The sequence below is a fragment of the Phascolarctos cinereus genome, unplaced genomic scaffold (genome assembly GCF_003287225.1).
Source record: "Phascolarctos cinereus isolate Bilbo 61053 unplaced genomic scaffold, phaCin_HiC Scaffold_2;HRSCAF=192, whole genome shotgun sequence".
Taxonomy (NCBI): Eukaryota; Metazoa; Chordata; class Mammalia; order Diprotodontia; family Phascolarctidae; genus Phascolarctos; species Phascolarctos cinereus.
Genome location: NW_027555625.1, coordinates 260,662,934 through 260,685,209, shown reverse-complemented (window position 1 = coordinate 260,685,209; position 22,276 = coordinate 260,662,934). Strand labels below are relative to the sequence as shown.

At 43.3% G+C, this 22,276-nt stretch overlaps 1 protein-coding gene across 3 annotated transcripts in view; it reads left to right on the top strand.

Annotated features, from left to right (window-relative positions):
- Positions 1 to 22,276, top strand: part of RXRA (retinoid X receptor alpha) — a 288,589-nt gene that overhangs the window by 234,108 nt on the left and 32,205 nt on the right. For all 3 annotated transcript variants that reach the window (XM_020981921.2, XM_020981920.2, XM_020981922.2), the window contains exon 5: positions 15,081 to 15,250. In XM_020981921.2, coding sequence (XP_020837580.1) covers positions 15,081 to 15,250 — 170 coding nt within the window. The remainder of the gene's footprint in view (positions 1 to 15,080; positions 15,251 to 22,276) is intronic.

Below are 22,276 nucleotides of genomic sequence, written 5' to 3'. Positions count from 1 at the left end.
TAAGGTGCAACCTGTGGCTAGTTAGGACTCAGTCTATGGTACGTACACACCATAGCAAAGCTAACTAACTGTTGGGGATTGCCCATCTATTCTGTTCCGTAACTCTGAGCTCAGCAACTCAGGCTGATGTCTGTTTGATGATGGCCACGTCCAGAGTGTCTGCCTTGCACTGTACTTTGTTCTTCAATCCATCGTTCTGTCATACGACAGATGGGGACCCCTGGCCCCACAGTCTCGTTCTGAGCCCTCGGAGCTCTCCCACCTAAGTTTTATTCCTCCCCTTGCCCCTGGTTCCTACCTCACTTTCCCATCCTCATCATTTGCTTTTTAACTTGGCTGGTTTCGCAGGAGGCAATGCGTGGCAACCCGCTTTGCTCAGAGGGCGAAAGCTAATGAAGTCTCATATTTATAGACGCCTCTGCCCCAAGGCTTCCAGGCGCCAGCGGAATATACTCACACATGACTAAATCAGAAAGGTGATTGAGCTCCCAGAATATAAATCCCTGCTACCTCTCCCTTCTCTCCCCCCCCCAGATTCTATAAATAAAATGATAATATTTATGATGATGCTACTCAGGGCTTATGGGGCACTTCACAGCTTCAAAAGGCTTTACAAAACATTAGTTAATTAATTCTTGCAGCACGGGAGGGAGGCAGGTACAGTTATCCTCATTTCACCCTCCCCTTTCCTGCTTGCCTCCTAAAGAGACCCCAAGCCTTGGAGGAGTCTCGGAAACTAGACCGGATAGATTCCCCAGATTAGATCACTTTGTGGGTTTTTCACATCTGTAAACAAATTACAGACCTTGGGAGTAGGGACAGATTCCCACTTCGACCTGATGTCATTGAAACAGTCCTGAAGTGGGAATAAGGTTTTCTGGGTTCTGGTACTGACTGTGCTGCTAATTACTTGTGTGGTCTTGAACGAATCTCTTTCCTTCTCTGAGCCTTGGTTTTCTCCTTTGTAAAATGAAGGGTTTGGAACAAGATGACTTCTAAGGTCCCTTCCAACTGGGACATGCTACGATTCTTCCCTAGAGTCCCTGCCACGAACAGGCACATCCTCTGCACTGACCCCACAGGGACTGAGAGTGAAGTAGACCAGTGTCAGTGACCAGGATCCCAGCCGTTTCTGCCTCCTGTGTTTTGAATGAAGTGTTGCCAGGATCAGCCCCCAGGGGGTCTGTTCCATTCTAGTCTGACGCCAGGGTCATTCCCAGTGGATGGGAGTTATTTACAGGCTTGTACAAAATGACCCTTGGAGAGACCAGCAAAAGAAATTTGTCCTGAGCTCAGCCGAATGGCTGGATAGCCACCATGGAGTTAGGAAAGCTGGTTGGTAGACAATTAGGGGTCTTTGCATTATTTAAAGTCTTTTGAGTTCTTTGACACCTGCATTCAGACTCATGACTTCTCCACAGGTCCAGCTAGATTCCCATAAGGATTTCAGAGAATAGCTAAACTTGCTTGAAAATTTCCACCAAGGCCACGATGGTCCACTGCTTCCATGCCACAGAGGCTGTCTTCTTTTGGTTCTAGCCTTGTCCCTTATTCCATGGCTTTACCACACAGTTGTCTTTCTACTTATCACCGCCATGGAGTTCAATAAACGCACTCCTCTCATTTCTTACTCTGTTTAGAGGAATGTTTTTGGTTGCTAAAGGGGAGTTTCAACCAACCAACCAATCAACATGTATTAAGTGCCTCCTATGTGCCAGGCACCATGCTAAAAGCTGGGGAGTCAGTAACTGCCCTCGGTACCAGGGAGCTCACAGTCTAATGGGGGAGACAACATGCAAACAAATATATTCGAAGAAGGCTGCATGTAGGATAAATAGGGGATAATTAACAGAAGGAAGGCACTGTAATTAAGAGGGAGTGGGAAAAGCTTCCTGTAAAAGATGGGATACTTCTATCCCATCCATTGTGTTGTATCCTAAACTTGGGAAATATGGGTAACATCCGTTTGCCTCAATTTATTGAGCATTTATTAAGCATTTACTATGTGCCAGTTATTGTGCTAGGTGTGGAGATAAAAGGAAAAAAGAAACAATGCTTGCCCTCAAAAAGTTAATGATCTGTTGGCAGGGAGGGAAGGCTACAACATGTGCAGAGTTAAATACACAATGTTTTATATGCAAGATAAATACAAAACAGTTTTGGTAGGGGCACTGATAACTAAGTAAAACCGGGAGATGCCACTTGTAGGAGGTGTCACGTGAGCTGAGCCTAGAAGAGTGAGGGAGTCAGAGGCAAGGAGGGAGGGCTTTCCTGACATGAGGCAGAGCCCATACAGAAGCCAGAAGATGGATGTTCTGTGGAAGGGGAGTATGTCAATCAGCCCAGAAAGAGAAGCTAGAGTTAGATTGTGGGAAGGGCTTTCAATTCCACACAAAAGCGTTTGTATTTTATCCTAGCAGAAAGCCCTGGAGGTTCTTAATCAGGTGAAAGTGATGGGGTCAGACTCAAATTTTAGGTAGACATGGAGCCGACTGCAGAAACAAGGCCAGTTGGATGCACATTCTGTGAAGTTGGAGTTTTTCTCTTAGACTCCCTATGTAACTAACCTGCTGCTTGGTGCTACCTTCCCCTTGTACTTTGTACCTTCATATGATGTTGCTCAGATCCTGACTTGATGACAGCCTGAACAGCTCTCAAGGATCTCAGCGGATCTACTCATTCTCTATAGAATGAAGCGACCTTGGCTTGGGGTATTTTCATTTTGAACAGTGGAAGGAGCCTACATTTTGAGTTATTGAATCATAGGATGAGGAAACCAAAACTTGGAGCTCAGGCAAGTCAACAGCTAAAAAGAGCTGGGTTCCAGTCTCCGCTCTGCCAATTGGATGGCCCTAGGCAAATCCTTTAGTCTCTCCTAGACTTGGTTTCCCCAGATGTAAAAGGATATTAATACTTGTGCAGGAGTGACCTATCCTCTTATTTGCACTCTCTACCTTGCAAGGTTGTTGTGAGGGAAAATGCTCGTAAATCTTGAAGTGTTGGAGAAATATGTTCTCTTATTAACAGCAGGCAGTGTCTTATTTCATGCAAATGAATTAGAAATGGTAAAATTCAGGCATACTTTGTTAAATGAGAGAGTTTTGAGTCAGAGGATTTCAGCACCTCTCACATCATTATGAAGGTCTAGTTTACAGCTGCCTAGGCAGAAAAATATCTATTACAATAATTCTCAATTAAATTAATTGATATTATATACCAAATGCCTACTGTGTGAAAGGTTCTATGCTCAATATACTGGGGCTACAAAGACAAAAATCAAACCATTCCTGCCCTTAAGGAGCTTACTCCTTATAGCTTACTTATAGTGATAATGAAAATTTCTCATATTCTTATACTTTCTTTTGCAGTTTACAGAGAAAGAAGTTAAGGGATGTTTAAGTCCACCCTGCTAGACTCTTTACTCTTAACCCCAATCTTTTAATAAGGCTAGTGCTAGGTCGCCTTCCCTTAGGAATGGGTTATAGAGAGTCTAAATGTTCATCCCCTGGGCTATCTCTGAATCTTTCTCTGTACTTGTCTTTCCACTGAGGTTCTCTCCGTTGAAATGAGTCCACTAAAGTTAGTAGCAGTAAGTGTAGGAGTAACAAATTTAGAAAGTCTCCAAACAAAAACTCATACAACATTAACAAAACACCAGGATTACCACCCCAAGGCAGCCATAAAAAAATCACGTCCTCGTCAGAAAGGAAGAAGAGGACTGATAGATGTCCTAAGACTTCATGACAAACAGGTTTAAACATTTACACCAATACGCTTGAACAAACAAATGCCACTTTACAGAGCAATAGTAAAGACTGAAAATAGATGCATACTGCTGCATTTATTGAATGGGACTGATATGTTGAAAGTCCAAAAATGGAACCAGAGGGTCCTTCATGGGCAGCTACCACCCAAGTTCAAACAACAATGTGGAGGTAGCTGGTGGTGCAGTGGAATCAGGGCCCAGTCAGGAAGACCCAAGTTCAAATCCAGCCTCCTATACTTCCTGGCTGTATGACTCTGGGCAAGTCACTTAATCTCTCTTTGTCTCAGTTTCCTCATCTGTAAGAAGGGGATAATAATAACATCTGCCTCACAAGATTGTAGTTAGAATCAAATGAGAGGAAATTTGTAAAAGGTGCCAGCATATAGTAGGTGCTGTATAAATACTTATTCTTTTCTTTTCTTTCCCCCAATATGCTGACAAGGAAGTGTCAGTCCAGTGACTTAGTACTGCAGAATTTAGAAAAGCAGAGGGATTTCTTCATTCATCTCCAGGCTACACTCTTGACTGTCTCCTGTACTTTCTTTAACATGCCATAGAACCCTCTTTATCCTGGAAGCTCACTCCACACCCACATAACTCACCCTTGTAGCCTCTCTCTCTCTGGTTGTCTGGTTCCTGACAGAGTCTCCATTTTAAGGAGGAGGCCCAGGCTAGCCAAGTGGTCATTTCTCTACTGGCTGCACTGCCGACTCTCCCAGATTTTCTCTACCATATTCTTGAACTGGTACCTTTATTTCCTCCTTCCCCTCCTTTGGCTTCCTTTTTTATGTCTTGACTTCCCTTTTTAGGATGTCAGCTTTTTGAAGGCAGGAACTGTCTTTCAGCTTGTATTTTGTATACTTAGCACAGTGCTTGGCCTATAGTAAGCTTTTTTTAAAAAAAAATTTGGGGGGGGTGCAAGACAGTTGGGGTTAAGTGACTTGCCCAGGGTCACACAGCTAGTAAGTGTCAAGTGTCTGGTCTGAGATCTGATTTGAACTCAGGTCCTCCTGACCCCAGAGCCGGTGCTCTATCCACTACGCCACCTAGCTGCCCCCTATAGTAAGCTTTTAATAAATGTTTGTTGACTGACTGACTGAGGGAGTTCATGAAAGTAGTGCTGGATCATGTTGTTGCTGTCAGAAACTACAGAAAGCTTAGGGAGCTCTGTCTATTGATGTAATGCAAACTTTGTTGTTGTTGTTGTTGTTGTTGTTTTTTGGTGAGGCAGTCGGGGTTAAGTGACTTGCCCAGGGTCACACAGCTAGTTAAGTGTCAAGTATCTGAGGCCACATTTGAACTCAGGTCCTCCTGACTCCAAGGCTAGAACTCTATGCATTGCACCACCTAGCTGCCCCTAGAATGCAGACTGTGTGAGGAAGCTGTGAAAGTTGTTCATCATGTCACTGAAGGTTGAAAAAATGTAATTCCTGTTGAATGTCCAGATCAAGTGGCCATAATTTTATGTGTAAGAAGCTTGCTATTCTTCCTAATCATCAATCAGTCAACGTTTATTAAGGCCAAAGCTAGTCCTTGCCCTCGGGGAGCTTATAATCTAGTGGAGGAGATAACATGCGAACTACTATCAATCAATCAACATTTATTAAATGCCTGCTGCACAGGCACTGTGCTAAGTGCTGGGGATACAAAAAGAGGCCAAAGAAAGTTCTTGCCCAGAAGGAACTTACAATCTACTGGGAGAGACAACATGCAAACACATGTGTACAGACAAGTTACACACAGGATAAATAGGAAATAATTAACAGAGGGAAACACTAGAATTAAGAGAGATTGTGAAAGGCTTCCTGGAAAACATCATGTCCTGAATCATGTCCCTATACTGCAAATCCAAACCTCAAAATATTCTTGAGGATTCAGCAAATGAACTACTGCACCAGAGCATTTTCAGAGAAAAATGCCTGTCATCATTCAAAAACAAACTCTGATCCACAGAAATTTAAAAAGAGCATTTTTAATAAATGCTGCCACGTTGAATACTCATATCCTCCAAACTACATTAAATGAAAAGCTTTCAAAATGTAGAGACCTGTTGGAAGAATTCAAAAGCATGTGGGAACAAGAAGTAAGGATGTAGCTTCCCTACTACTCTTGGAGTTGGCCTGAAGAGGTTTTAAGTCTGTATAAAATGGGCTTTCATCCCAGGCCTTTTGTTTCTTTACCAAATTTAATCATCTTATCTATCTCTTCAATAGCTTGGCAAACACTAAGTATAAAAGAATAATCGCAGAATAGCTCTTTGTTGGCTTTGGAATCATTTGGATTCATTTCCTGCCTCTCTGACAGTGATTAGATGTGTGACCGTGAGTAAGTCATTTAATCTGAGTTTCAGTTTCTTAATCTGTGAAATGAGGAGATTAGACTGGATGCCCTCTGAGGACCCTTCCAGCTCAAAAGCTACGATCCTTTGATCAATTCTGAGTTCTGTTGAACAGAAAGATGAGAAGAATGAAATGTTAACATTGTTAACAATAATTGACTTTTTATAATACTTTAAATAGTGATCCTCACAGCACTCTTCTTTTTAAATTTTTTTAAATTTTATTTATTTATTTGTGTGAAGCAGTTGAGGTTAAGTGACTTGCTCAGAGTCACATAGCTAGTGTTAAGTGTCTGGTCTGAGACTGGATTTGAACTCAGGGCCTCCTGACTTCAGGGCCTGTGCTTTATCCACTGCACCACCTAGCTGCCTCTCACAGCTCTCTTCTTTTCTAGGTATTACAGATATTATCGTCTCCATTTTTTTGATGAGGAAATAAAGGTTGTGTTGGCAAGTGGTTAGAATGCTGGGGTTAGATTCCCACAGCTGATGGTTACAACTCTGTAACCCTGAGTAACCCACTTAACCTCTGTTTTCTTCAGGGAATTCCTGAGGACTCAATACTATATCAGAGAGAGGTTATGATCCCTTTTGGTGGAAGGAGTTCAATGCCTGTACTCTACCATACTGTTGAAATTATAGATCCTTTCCATATTGCATACAGATGTGGAAACTGAGGTTTAGAGAATTTTTTTTGTTTCTATATCCTTAGAACCTAGCGCAATATGCTTGTACATAGTAGACAGTTTAGGGTTTATTTAGTTAATTAGACTTAGGCAAGTTGCCTAAATGTGTCTTGCCTCTTTTCCATAGCCAATTATTGAGACTTCCAAGCCTACGTTAATTTTATTCTACCCAAAACAGTTTGAGTTGAATAAATTGGCAGAGAGGCATTGATTGATAAGAATACAAGTGAAAGGCAGGGCTGAGGGGAATCCCCCGAGTACTCTGGCAGCTGTGGAAAGTCATTGTAGTGCAGTGGTCACCACTGAGCTTGTCACCACTGAGTGGTCACCACTGACTTGATGGCTGCATCCACTGAGAAATACAAGTTTTGATTTTCCTATTTTATTTTATTAGAGGAATGAAGTATTATCCACTCAGGTCCACAAGGCCCCAGGGGAGGCAGACAAACCAAAGTATGTCTATTTCCATATTTCCAGATGGTAACTCTGTGGCTACCTCAGTGTATGATAAACCTTACATCTATAGGGTGCTTTATACCTTTCAGAGCATCACCTTCTTCAGCTTTTTTCCCATTGGATTTTTACCAGAACCCCGTGAGACAAGATAGGTGTTATGTTGTTATGTTATGTTATGTTATGTTATGTTATGTTATGTTATGTTATGTTATGTTATGTTATGTTATGTTATGTTATGTTATGTTATGTTATAGCCTCCTTTTGCAGGTAAAGGAACTGAGACTCAGAGATATACCATGGTGTTATAGGAAGAAAATTGGATTGAGAGTCAAAAGACCTGGCAGAATTTAAACTCAAATCATCGTGATTACAAATCCAACACTGTTCCACTGTGTCCCTTCCCAGACTTTTATCTGTGAATTGCTTGAGGTCAGGGACTGTTTTTTACATTTTTTTAAATGTCCCCAGCATTTAGCACAGTGTGTTAAGCAAAATAGGAGCTTGTTTGTGAAATTATTGAGATGGGGATGGAAAAGGAAAGCTTCTTCAAGGAGAAGACCCTGAATACTCTGAATAAACAGAAGAGGGTTCTGGGGTCTTAGAAGTAGGCCCTGTTGTATCTTTATTCTGAGTTGCTGGTAGCATAAATCCAGGCATTTTGTTTGTGTGTTCATCTGTGGCACAGGAGATACCCTTGATGAGGGTCAACCAAATCTAGATCATCAGAAGCAGCCCTTAGCTGTAAGGCCCTGGGTACAGAAACATGTCCTCTCCACTGTCTGGGGAGGAGAAATTTTCCAAGGAGGAAAGGTCACTGGTCATTTCAAGCTCAACCAGTTCCATAAGGGGCTCCAGAAGGAGGGAGAAGGGATGAGTCATGGATAAGCTCGAAGAAACAAACAAACAAGGGAATAAACAACAGGACGAAGAAATTAAAGGTGTTATCTAAATGTTCATGATCTATTTTTATCTAAACAGTGACAAACTGGGTGAGGAAACAGGACCTACAAGGGAGAGAGATGGGGACAAAAAACTTCAGGAGGAGATTTCACCAAATAAGGAAGCAAATAAGGGGGGAGGGAATTGGGCCCAGGGTCCAGTGAATGGACTTAGGGCTAGGCCAGAAGAGTTCATTTTGTACCATTGGTATTGGGGCCCTTGTACTTTCAGCCTTTAGTATATGGGAGGAACTGTTCTGTGGTTGTTCAGTTCAGTCAGATTCACTTGCTATATGCAGGGCACTGCTCTGGATGTTGGGGGCAGAATACAAAATTTAGAGATGTCCTTCCTGGCTTCACAGAACTTACAGACTAGTAGAGAGACTGAGACATGAGCATAACATATTTGGTGCATTTGGGAGAGACAGAGAAAAGTGCTATGCAAAGTCCAACAGGAGTTGGTTGTTACTAATGGGGGAATGAAGGAAGATTTGAGTTGGGTTTTCAGAATGGGTAGGAATTCAACAAGTAAAGAAGAGGAAGAGAGATCGTTCCAGGCATGGGGATCACTGTAAGCAGAGGGATGGAGGCAGGGGAGCATGGGGACAGAGAGCATGTTTGAGTTGTGGTGCATGTAGCTAATAGCAGTCCGCATTAGTTGTTTTAGAGAAGGGCCCATTGTAATTGCCTTCATCTGTGGTAGCCAAATCAACTAGGAGAGCCCCTTGAGTTAGCTGTTTGGTGAAAGTCTGTCATCAAATGCCTCCTCAAATGCAGCAGGTCAGATTGCTGTGCTGAGGCGGGCCATGCGTGGAGACAGCATCAATTCGTAGAGTAGCTCAATTCAGTTCAACTTAATAAATATTTATTAAGACACCTACTATGTTTATGCCGCTGAGCTTAGTGCTGGAGCTTATAAAGATGAAAAATGGCCTTTATTGAGCTTTTAACCTAATAGGGAGATAGGACGGAGAATCAGCGCTCTAGACGCCATACAATCCAATCCCCTAATTTTATAGAAGAGGAAATTGAGGCCCAGGGTCTGTTACGTGGCACAGCGGATAGAGAAGTGGACCTGGAGTCAGGAAGACCTGAGTTCACATCTAGCCTCCGACACTTGCTGTGTGATCCTGAACAAATCATTTCTGTCTATCTCAGTTTCTTCGATTGCAAAATGGGGATATTAATAACACCTACAGCCCAGGGATGTCGTGAGGGTCAAATGAAATAATATTTGTAAAGCATTTAGCCCAATGCCTGGTGCATAGTAGGTGCTTAATAAATATTTATTTCTTTCCATAAGTGACTTGCTAGAGGTCATGCAGGTAAATGTCGGAAGCAGGATGTTGTACTTATCTTCTCTGACTCCAGGCCCAGGGCTCTGTCCCCGGTGACACAACAGAGAGTACTGTAAGGGCCTAGGGATTAAATAGAAAAGTGAGGAACTAAAGGGATCGATTTCAGCCGTGGAGAGAGGAAGGGAGGCTTCATGGAGGAAGTGGAACCTGAGCTGGACCTGGAAGGAAGGGGAAGATTTCAGCGGCAGGCAATCCATTCAGGGCTTCTGCACGCAAAACTCACAGGAATGGCGGAGGGCAGAATGGGCTGGGAAGCGTCTAAAGACCGAGTTTGACTGGAATGTGAGGGTAGGTGACATCTCTCTCTCAATAATCCAGGCATGTGGGTTGTCCTCGTTCTGCCTCCAGACACCAGGGTTTTAGCAGTCTACAGCTGTACTAATTGTAGTATGTTTGGGATAAGCTTTAATACGACCATCTGCCCCTGACAGTTTTCTTAAATTCAGTATTTCGGACCTGCCATTTTTGTTTTACAGACTGTGACAGAGTGTGTGTGTATTGATGTCTGGAATGGGACTGTCACTTTGTAGATTTATTATAAATATATATTAAGGCTCTGCTGTATCCTCAGCCCTGTGCTTGGCGCTCCGGGGGAAATGGAATTGTTAAGGAACTTCTGCTGTCGTTGCAGAGATAAGAGGCATAGGCGTGAAGCTAGTATATTTGACAGTACAAGCAAGTACTTAATCGGACTCGAGATTAAGCGGTACACATTGTACGTTTTAGCGGAAATCCAGAGAAGGAAGAGAACTGAGTCGGGCAGAGTTGGTCAAGGAAAGCTTTTCTAAGCTGGGGCCAAGGCTATAAGACCGGGTAGAAATGGGGGTCATAAGAGTGAGTCCCAATTTTGCTACTGACTAGCTGTGTGACCTTGGGAAAGTCCCATCCCTACTTTGGGGCTCAGTGCCTTACTCTGTAAAATGAATTGGACAAACTAGAAATAGCTCCAGGGTCCATCCTGTCTATTTCTTAGACCTGTGGATCTCTGTGGTCCTTGTACAGGCTTTGTACCTTTGGTAAGCTTGCTTGGAAAGTCTTCATTGCCCTTGGGTTCTGCAGCTCCAGATGGTAACTGTGGAGATGGGGAGAGGCCCTTTGGAATCATGGGGCCAAGCCCACGGAGCTAGAGGAGTATGCTGACTCCAGCAAGCTGGTGCTCCAAGCATGCCAGTGACTCGACATCTAGCTGTTTGCAAACATAACCATATTTTATCTTTATATTGTGCCTGGGCTCCCAGAGGAGCCAGGGCCTTTTACCAGGGCTAGATTTACAATAATCACTTCATTCTGCCCCTCTGGGGTAGGAACTGGCAAATGATGGATTGCTGAACAGCCTAAATTCCCGCTTAGGAAACTAGGGGCTGGAGGTATGTGTCGGGGGTGGGGGTGCGGCTGCAGAGGGAGGGGTGGCTCAGAACTGCAGCTAATTATCAAACTTTTTTCCCCCTAATGTGAAAGCCTGCAAGGGAAGATTGGGATGGCAGCTTCAGGCTTATTCTTGGCTACCTCCTTTTACTGAGCTTCAGTTGAGTTTCCTGAGGTCAGAGAAGGGACAGCCTGTGTGTGTGTGTGTGTGTGTGTGTGTGTTGTGTTTTCTTTGTGTCTTACAAAGTGCTCCAGCCTGTGTGTGTGTGTGTGTGTTTTTTGTGTCTTACAAAGTGCTCCAGCATACACTACTTAAGGCTTCGGGTTTCCGCAATTTAATCAGTCCTAACCACCCCCTGGTGCCTTTGCTTGCTGTCTGTTCAGTGTGGCAGGTTCAGATTTAGAGCCACGGACATACTGTGACCTCGTGCACTTTCAATAGAGCAAAGTTGGTCAAGAGCAAAGATTTCTCTTTTTCAGCTCAGGGTAGCTTGCCCCTCCTGTAATTCAGGCCAACCATTGAGCATAGGCCCAACCTTGGCTGTTAGGACTCAGAACTGGAAATATTTTAGAGTTCATTTATTCTCTTCCTCTCCCTGCTGTGTTATAGTTAGAGAAACTGAGGCCCAGAGAGCCCCTGAGGTCACAGGGTAGTGAATGGCAGAGCTAGGATTGGAGTTCTGGTTCCCTGTCTGGTCCTCTTGCCAGGAGTTAGCCAAGAAGAGGTGGTAGAGGGGGCTACCCACTCTATGGGGATTCACAAGCTTGTATCCTTAGAGCTGGAGGAAGGGATCTCAGAGGTCACAGAGCCCAACTCCTTCATTTCACAGATGAGGAAACTGAGGCCCGCAGAGGTTGAGTACATTGCCCAGAGTCACACAGGAGAGCCAGGATTTGATCTCAGGGCTCCTCAGACTGCAAATCTAGCTTCCTTTTGACTGGACCATGCTTCCTTTAGCTGACTACTTCCTTTCCCTATGCCATCAATCCTAGATCATCCTCAGTAATTGAAGGGAATCCAAGAATGAGTAATTCTCCAAACAGAAGGTAAATCCCAACACCATTTTAGTTGGCTTTAGTTGAGTCCTCTGACTTTTGAGCCAGTGCTGTCTCCATTACCAGGCCATGTGAATTTGTTTTCTGTCCTTAACAACAACAATAAAAAAAAAAAGCAACAAACATTTATTAAGTAATGTGGCACAGATGGAGCACTGGAACCAGGAAGACCTAGATTCAAATCCTACCCGTGTGACCTTGGGCAGGCCACTGATCCTCTCTCTGGGCTTCCTTTTTGGACTCAGTGTCCCCTAAGGTCCCTTCTAGCTCTTAATCTGTGATCCCTGTGATCAGTTTTCTGCCCTCCATGATGTGCATCAACACTTTCACAGCTTAGTCTATTTTTATAAACCTCTGCCATCTTGCCCTGCCAAGGAATGGATGGTCTTATAACAGGATGAGACACATAGAGATAATGGACAATATTATCTGATCGGTGCATTAGAGAGAAAAGGTCCACAAGAAGCTGGAGAGTGAAGGTTTTTACCAACTTGTAAGGTTGGCTCCTTGAAGTAGAAGACATTTCAGTCACAGACTTTAAAGGGCCCCCCAGACAGGCAAAGTAAGAAGAGAGGAGCCAGTCTAAACTTAATGTAAGCAAAGGCAAGGAGGCAAGAGATGAAGAGCAGTCGATCTTCAGAAATAACATCACTGGAAAACCTTTCTAGGACCAAGTGTGGTCCTTTGACTGAATCCAGATTTAATGTTCTGTGACGTTTGGATTCAATTAAAGGAGAAATAAAAGAAATAAAGGAGAGAAGGAAAAGAGTAATTGGTGCAAAGTTGGATTGGCACAGAAAGCTATTGGGCATTTCACATTTTGTTTTCTGGAAATGAAGGGTGGGAAGCAACAATGTCTGGAGTCCATAGAAACCCAGCTCTGGAAAGAACTGATTGGGCTTCCAACTGCCTTGGAGGTAGGGGTTACTTAAGAAAAGATAAGAGATGCTGCAGTTCCATGTACCTGGAGTTTTCTTAGGAGCTCTGGGTGGTGCCTGTGTCCCCAAGGCAGCAGGTTGGGTGTGCCCTAGGACCCTAAGGCTCAGCTGGGAGGGGGAGGAGGAGCCCTCCGTGCTTTAGACTGGAGAATATGCAGGCCAGCTGGACAAGGGCACTGAGTGTTCCCTGCTCCCCTCCTGCTGGCTTGGTCTTATGTGTGTGCTCACACCCTAGCCTGTACTTAGCGAAACCTAACCCAGATTCCCATCTCCTCCTTCTCAAATGTTCCTGGAGCATTTTGTTGGGATCTCTCCTGTGTCACTGTCGTTCTCTACCTTGTGTAATTCCAGTTTTATACATGTTTATACGATTTATACAAAAAGTTTAAACATTGTTATATGATACTTTTTATACATGTTGTGTCCTCTTTGGGAGGATACAAGTTCCTTGAGGTCAGCTGCTGTGTTATTTTTCACGTTTTCATCCCTAGCACATAGTATAGTGCCTTGTGCAATGTATTCACTTAATAAATGTTTGTTGAATTGCAATGTCTTCTCTCTGAGGAGCCATCCATTCCCATTCTCAGGCTTGGCGGTAGGAGACAAGATGTAAGGCACTAGACTATATGAATGGCCCTTTTGATCACTTTTCTAAATTATTTTCTTCTTTTCCCCTTCCAACCTGCCTCATTTGTCCACGGATCCATTTGTCATTCTGCCTGATCATGGCTGCTAGCTATAAGCAGCTGAGGCCCCAGGTAACCAGAGAAGATGTAGGTGGAAAGGGTGATATGCAGTGTGATGGAGTCCAGGACCCAGGATAGAGGAGGCTGAGCAGGTTAGGTATGGTGGGGGATGGGTGGCAAAATGCCCCAGGCTCAGTGTTTTCTCCTGCATAGGTAACCCAACACTGAAGGTGGGTGCAGGCCCTTGGAGTGGGGGCAGTGACTCAAAGCAAACACAAGGAATTCCCTTCTGTAGGGCAGACGCTCCAAGCTACAGGTAGAGTACTGTGGGCACCATTAAGGCGCCACCGCAGAGCCCCACCCAGCTGGTTCCTTCCCATTAAACCCAACCTGTGTGGGTGGTTCATCTTATCTGGCAAGATCCTTAAGTACTCTGTCCTCTTAGCTTGATGCCCTGTCCCTGTCTTTCTTTGAAGCATCTTCTCAAAGGGAAGTTTACCCAGGCATTTGATGTTCATAGGTTCACAAATTTAAAAGTAGAAGGGATCTTAGAACCCTAGTTCAGTCTCCTCACTTCGTAGTTAAGGAAATTGATGTCGGGGAAGATTTACCCAAAGTCACACATACTTCACAGAACCTGGATTTGAACACAGGTTCTCTCTGACTCCAGATCCAATTCTCTTTCCCCATGATATGTTTTCCTTCTCTGACTGATCGTTTTTCTTGTACCTTTCACTCTGAATTGTCTACATTATTTGAAGGAAGCCCAAACGTGAGTAATCCAAAACAATAAATAATTCCAAAAATCATTTTAGTTGGCATCGGATACAGTGTGTGGTCATGGAAAGAATATTGGGCTGAGAGTCAGTAGACTTGTTGTGTTTGGGTGCCAGCTTGGCCTTTCACTTGCTGTCGTCTGACCTCGGGTGAATTACATCAGCTCTCTCAGCATCAGATTCTTCCTCTGGAAAATGATAGGTTGGACAGGATGCCCTCTAATAGCACTTCCTGTTCTAACCTCATGGGATATTCAAGCTATGTTCTTCTCCCATCTCCTGTAGCTGTGAACTTGTGAGTAGTTCTGGTCTAATATTAAAATGAATGGATAGTGCATGTCATCTGACAGTGTGGGGATGTGTGTTCAGAGATTAAAGAAATGACATCCAGGGCTTTAAAATTAAAAAAAAAGTAAATGTGGATAATCCATGCATTGTATGATTGAGAGTTGACCACACCTGTACAGTTTTTTTCTAGAAGGCTCTCCTTTTCCCGTTTCTTCAGTAGAAAACCCCACTGAGAAAATGGCTGATGGAGCCTTCCATTTTGTACCTAGAACCCAAGGTTCCAGTACGCAGCCCTTAGGCCATGACACACTTGTTAGCTAGGAGTTTGGTGTGAAGGACTTGAGGGAACAGCATCTCTTTCCCATATTTCCTGTGTCATCCATGGGTGCCATGGAATCTGTAGCTCACATCCATCCTCCTCTTTTCTAGCTGTGCAAGAGGAGAGGCAGAGGGGCAAAGATCGGAATGAGAACGAGGTGGAGTCAACCAGCAGCGCTAACGAGGACATGCCGGTGGAAAAGATTTTGGAAGCTGAACTTGCCGTGGAGCCAAAGACAGAGACATACATTGAGGCAAACATGGGACTAAATCCCAATTCAGTGAGTAAATGGAAAAAAGAAACTTGTAATAGCATCAGTCAAGAGTAGACAGCTTCTCAGAAACCCCTCCTTCACTCCCAGTTCTTTTCCAGACTCAATGTGTTGATGAGTATTTGGACATTTTACAGCAAAATCTGAATAGATCATAGTGAAGGCACGAGTACCTACCTCAACTTGATGGGCTCTTGCCCATCAGAATTATACCCTCTCAAATGATATAATTTATTGAATGAGGTACTGGATGTTAAATACTTGTAAGCAATCATAAATCACTACATAAATTGTTTGTTGTTACTATCTTTATTTATTATTATTGCAAATATTATTATTGATCAAGGGGGTGTTATTAGCTGGATGACCATGGATAAGCCACTCACCTCTTCCACATCTGTATGATGTAGGATAATGGTATTTGTGCTGCTCTCATGGTCTGCCATATTCCCTGCCCCCTTCTTCCTCCCTGGTGACTGTGAGGGAAATGTTTCTGTAAACTTTAAAGCATAATGTAAGTGTGAGTTGTTATTATAGTTAATTCTTTGTTTACTATCCAGGTGTCTTGGAGTTTGTGTGGTTAATGACAATATCCAGAATAAAAATCTTTTTTCTCCCTCCAGAGACTATATTGATCTGGGCATTGCAAAGGACAGTTTAAAGAGACCTTTCTAGAAGCTTATACCAAGCGAGAAAAAAGCATGACAGAATGGAAAAAAAAAGCACAGCTCTTGGAGACCTGGATTTGAATTTCAGATCATTATCCCTTTTAGCAAATTCGTGGAGGTACCATTAATACAATAGAAAGAACACTGACCTTCCACTTTTGACACATTTCTTCTGTGACAGTGACCGAGTCACTTAATCGTCATGAACCTCAGTTTCCTCATTTTCCTCATGAGGGTGTTAGAGTAGATGGCCTCTGAATTCTTTCTAGCTCTTGATCTATGAAACTTTTCTGGTCCTCAGTCTTTTCATCTGTAGAAAATTATTTCTGCCCTACCTGTCTCAAAGAAATGTTGTGAAGATCCAGTAAGAAAAGGGACAAGAATATGTTTCATAAACTGTCAAGCAGAAGGTGTGTGTGTGTGTGTGTGTGTGTGTGTGTGTGTGTGTTTGTAGATTCAAGTCTGTGCTTTTCACATCCCCCTTAATTCTAGTCCCTTCCTTCTATTAATTTTCTTCTTTTCATCCTGTCTTGTATCTTTTTTGTAGAAGTTGTTTGCATATTGTTGTCTCCATTAGAACCTGAGAACCTTGAGAACAGGGACTGTTTTTTGTGGTTGCTGTTGCTGCTATTTTTTTAAAAAATTTTTGTTTTTCCTTACTTTATATCCCCAACACTTAGCGCATAGTAGGTACTTAATAATTAAGATGCTTGTTGATTGACTGTCTACACACACACAGTGTGCATGTATATAGATGTGTGTGTGTGTGTGTGTGTGTATTTATATATGTCCATATAAGTATTTGTATTCATTAGGTCAGGTACTTTTATGACATGAATGACTATATAAATGGTTTGCAGGCAGTGATAGTGCCCAAATTTTTATTATGTCTAGAATAAGGGGACATGTAGACCCACATAGTAGAGCTTCCTGGCTGGACAACAGCAGAAGTGTCTCAGCACAGAAGAGAAGAATTCCTACTGCCTCCCAGTGATGATGATTGAATTAGATTACATCTTTTTTTATCTCTGCATTGTGCTATCTCATCTTCTTTTCTGATCCCACTGGAGTGAACGGGACCAGCTTTTATTCCCATTTAATAGCTAGAATAACTGAGCCATCAGGAAATTGAGTAATTTGTCCCCAGTCACACTGTAACACTGTAGGACTCCTGTATTTTGATCCAGGCTCAGACCCAGGTCTTATGTATACAAAATACTACCAACCTTCATGTAAGAAAATAGCACCACTAGTAATAATAACCACAGCTGACCATCAGTTCAACACTTTATATGCATTTACCCAGTAGGACACTATATCTGAGTTACGTCTCAAGTTGTGGGACTAGGTTTCCATCTAAACACTGGTCTCATCTTTGACCATCCTTTCTAAGAAGATGAGCCAAGCTTAAAAGTTTAACCCATAGCTGGGAATAAGGGGACAGCTTCCATAATGAATAAAGGGGCAATTTATGTTTGCTTTAAGGTTTAGCCTGTGGCCAGGGTTGGACCAAAGTTACAGTTCTTTCTATAGTTGGGTTAGGGTTCAGTCTGTAGTGGGATTAGGGCTCATTCCATTTGTGGCTAGGGTCAGGGGTCAGGGTTTAGCCTTTGGTTGGGGTCACTTTGGTGTCAAGATTAGGGTTCAGGCTGTCTCTGACATCAAGGCTCAGACTGTGGCCAGGATTTGGACTCTTTTAGATGCCCATAGTATATATTTAGGATCTGTTAGGTGCCCATAAACTATTATATTATATTTAGGCTATGTTAGGTGCGCAATGTAACTGTATTATTAGGAATTCTTAACCTGAGGATCCTTGAACTTGTTTGAATATTTGATAACCATATTTCAATATCATTGGTTTCCTTTATAATCCTATGTACCTTATGCATTTAGAAACATTATTCTGAGAAGGGGTCCACAGGCTTTACTAGATTGCCAAAGTGGGTCCATGACACAAAAAAGGTAGAGCATCTTTGGACTGGAGTAAAGCTAAATAATCCCACCAAGATTAAACTGATTGCCTCGGCTTCTTTAATAGAGTGCTCTAACCAGCATGCAAGCCTATCATGTGCACATGGCCTTGTTTCAAGAGCTGTATGTGGAGGTAGTGTCTGGGCTATGGAGGAGAGAGCCGAGTTTGTGGCTTTGGAGCCATTCGTTGGGTTCTAAATCCAAGATCCAAAAATCCAGCCTCTCTAGGATTGGACTTTGGGGTCCAGCCTAGCTAGTTCTGCGCAAGCATCTTGCAGTCATGTTTACTCCTCTGTGGAGGGTTATTCTCTGGTGCTTCAGTGAGCTCCCTATAGGGGAGAGAGGCAGAGAGGTGCAGTGATGGGTGAGGGCCCTTTCCATTCAGCCAACATTTATTGAGTGCCTTCTCTGCGCTAGGCACCATTCTGGGTTCTGGCTAGTAGGATGTGGTGACCTCTTGGCTTGAGGGAAGTTGTTAGGAGCCTTGTGCTGAGTTGAAAACAAGCCTCAGAGAGGGGGCAGGAATAAATGACTTTATCTTACACATCATCTCCTCCTGTCTCTGAGCAAATTGAATGCTGCTTCCTGCATAATTCAACACAGGCTCCTGGGAAGGGGAATGTGTACTGCATTTCAGTCTAGTAAGGGGCCCCTTGAAATGCCCAGGGATGACAGAAGGAATGTGCAGGGAGGCAACTGGACCAGTTGGCCAGAGCAGTAAGTTTGGGGATGGGAGTAGTGGAAGGTCCATTTAAAAGAAGTAATTTCTTCTCTGCTGCTTCAAAGAATAGGACTGAAATAAGCAAATGGAAGTTACAGAGGGGTCAGATTTCGGGTCAGTGTAAGGAAGAACTTTCTAACAGTTAGAATTGTCCATTAGTGACATGGGCCACTTTGGGAGACAGTGAGCTCTCCACCACGGGAGGGGTTGGGGCAGAAACTGCAGGATTGGCTTCCTGCTCAGTCTGCATTAGAAAAGGCAATGGTATTAGAGTCAGAGGAGATATAGGCTGAAATCCTGTCTCTTCTATTTACTACCTGTTTGATTTAGAGCAAGTCACTTAAACTTTCTGGACCTCAATTTCTCCATCTGTAAAATGGGCTGGTTAGATTAAATGACCTTGAACAGTGGTGTCTTCCTCAAATAGGTAATGGGCCAGTAAACCATATATAAGGATCCCTGCTTGCTTCATATTTGATTTAATTTTAAAAATGTAATGTTATCTAGGTTTTATTGTATTTTTATTTATTTTGTTAAATATTTCCCATTTATATTTTAATTTGGCTCATGGGCAGTGTATTTACTATCTCTGGCCTTAAAGTTTTTTTTTTTCAGATTTAAATACTATGATGCTCTTTTTTTTCTTTCCAACTCTAGTTCTAGTACTCTGGGCACTAAAACATGCTCTTGCCATGAGGCTCCCCAGCCTTATTGCTCTCACTTGTCTTTATCCAGTTCTGCTCTAGGGAGGAAGTCTAAATCATTTCTACAGTAGCAGTAGGTGAATGCCGGTGAGCACCATTACCTTCTCTCTAAGCATTTGAAACTTGGTCTTTCTTTGGACAATTCAGAGTTTTACCCCTGGGTTAAGATATCACCATGAAAGGAAAATTCTGCAAGGAAGGAAGGGTCTCAGAGTCTCTACAGTGCTCCAAAGTCACAACTGTGACTGAGTCAAACATCGATGAAGTTAAGACTTGGAGACTGATTGCCTGCTGCCTGAAGAGCTCTTTACCAGATGTGGTATCAGACAGTGAAGCTAGAGAAACCACTGTCCCACACCTCAGGGAGCTTCTGGTCTGGTTGAAGAGAAGGGAATGTAATGGAAGGAAGAAGGTACAGGAAGGAACCAGCCCCCCATGCATAGCTTAGGGCCAGGCTCCACAAAGATCTCATAACTTCATAGAAATCAGAGCATCTCAGAGTTGGCATCCTCAGCAAAGTCGGAAGCCCTACTATGACTTTTCCAGTAAGTGGTTGGTCAGGCTTCCATGTGAAAACTTCCAGCAAAAGAAAATCCTCTGTTAGGAAGTATTTTGATTTCTCTGAATTCCTTCAGGGTTCGAAATCTGTACTAACAGCCTAGCACCTCTTGGGATTCTGTTTCAGCTTGTTCTGTCTCCCTTTCATATGCATTCTTCTCTCATTATATCAATAATACTAAATAATAATAACAATAACAGACATGGTCATAAAATCATGGGGATTTTTGATGAAAGGGAGCTTAGAGATGTGTTGTCTTGTGCTGGTTACTCCCTTTCTCTGGGCTTAGTTTCCTCACCTATAAAAGGAGGTTAGACTTGACTTCCTTAGACTTGACACTGTCCACCTCCCCACCTCCACCATCCCTACCACTGTAGGTGGGAACCCAGAGTCACCACTCTGCTCCAGCACTTTGACCCTACTACCCCCGTTTCCAGTGGTGGTGGGCTAGATACTCATTCTGCAGTTGTCTCCACCCCCAGCTCCATTTTCCAGCCAGACATGGCTGCTCACATTGTTTAGAGAGCAGAAAATCACTCTAGTCTTCTGGTAAGATTGAGGACCACCTGCCTACCTCATTCCCTCAAGAATCTCCTGCATTGGCTTGTGTAGGGCTGTACAGTTAATTAAGTGGTTCAGCCAGAAATAGAACTCAGGTCTCCTAACTTCAGGTCCCATGTTCTTTCTAAGAGATCATGTTGTCTAGTTTGGAAATCAAGACATGAGACAGAGAATATAAGCCTAAGAGTTGTCATTGTACCCCAAGAATCCATGGATCTTGCCATCCTCCTTGTACCTGAACCCTCCTTTATGAGTTTTCTGCTCCAATTAGAATGTAAGCTCCTTGAGAGAATTGTCTCTTTTTTCCGTTTGTATTCCCAGCACTTAACAAAGTGCTAGGTACATATTAAACACTTTAGAAATTTTTTTATTCGTTCATTTTTTCCATTCTAATCTACCCCCCACTCCCCCATTTTATAGAATGAAGAAATTTAAGTCTCAGGGAAGGGGAGCCATTTGCCCAAGGTTACAAAGAGGATTAGTGGGAGAGCCAAGTTATGTCTCTGAACTCCTAGCCCCGTACTTTACCCACTCTACCACACATCTCCTTGTATATCCCCCATAGGAGTGGACACACAGTAGGCTGACAGTAGATGCATGCTGAGTGAGCAGAATCCTGTCCAGCTCTCAGCTCCTTGAAAGAGGAAACCAGTAACTGAGCTGAGCCTGGCTTGATCACTCTTAATTAGCCTTTGAAGAGAGACTTTCAAGTCGCCACTGTCCCTTGGAAGGCATTTCTAAGCTCCCCATTTCCAGGAGGATCAAGTAGCCAACAGCTTTCCAGTCAGACATGCTCCAGAGTGGTGCCTGGAAGCCCTTACCCAAGGGGATGGTCTTTTAGGGGCTGAGAGGGTTGGAGAGAATGCCCTCAGCTGTGGAGCCGCCAGCCTGCTCCAGGGAGAATGCCTGACAAGCCGCTCCTTGTGAGACAGTGATTAAAATTCCATCAGCAAATGCTGTGACTGTCTCCCCCATCCCCTAAACAGTCCAGAAGTTTAATTAATGCATGTGATCAAGAGTGTGGCCAGTAGGACATGTTTCATACTTTCCCTTTCATCTTTCTCCTGTGTTAGGCAGGACTGAGGGGATGAATGGGTCTACCCTTCTCCTCAAGGGGAGAACCCTTGGGTTTATAGGATTTAGAGCTAAAAGGGACATCAGAGATCATGCAGTCCAACCCTTTCATTTAACAGATGAAGAAACTGAGGCCGAGAGTGTTTAGGTGGCATATCTGTGATCACACGGCTAGAAGCAAGTGGCACAATTGGATTTTGAAGCCAGGTCTTCAAATCTCTGAATCTGATGCTGTTTCCACTAAGCTTCCATCCATCAGTCCTTCCCACCTCCTTACACTGGAGTAACCAGGGCTCTGATTCCATGCTTGTTCTCATCCAAACCTTCAAGTGGCTTGTCTCCTTATACATTAAATGTCTTCTTAGGGAAGACATTAGGCCCATCGTAAAGTCCCTTAGTCTTTTTCCAAGGTTTTAAAAATACCGCCTCTCATACTTTGTCATTATTCCAAACTAAGCCCCTCTGACTTCAATGTAAAGGCTTAAAATCAAAGAACTATACAATGCCAGAGCTAGAAAAATAATAATAACAATAACAGACATGGTCATAAAATTATAGGGATTTTCAGTGAAAAGTTGCTTAGAGATGTGTTATCTTGTGCTGGTTACTCCCTTTCTCTGGGCTTAGTTTCCTCACCTATAAAAGAAGGTTAGACTTGACTTCCTCAGATTTGGCACTGTCTGCCTCCCCACCCCCACCATCCCTTCCACTGTGGGTAGGAACCCAGAGTCACCACAGGACGAAGAAACTGAGGCCCAGAGAGTTCAGGTGGCT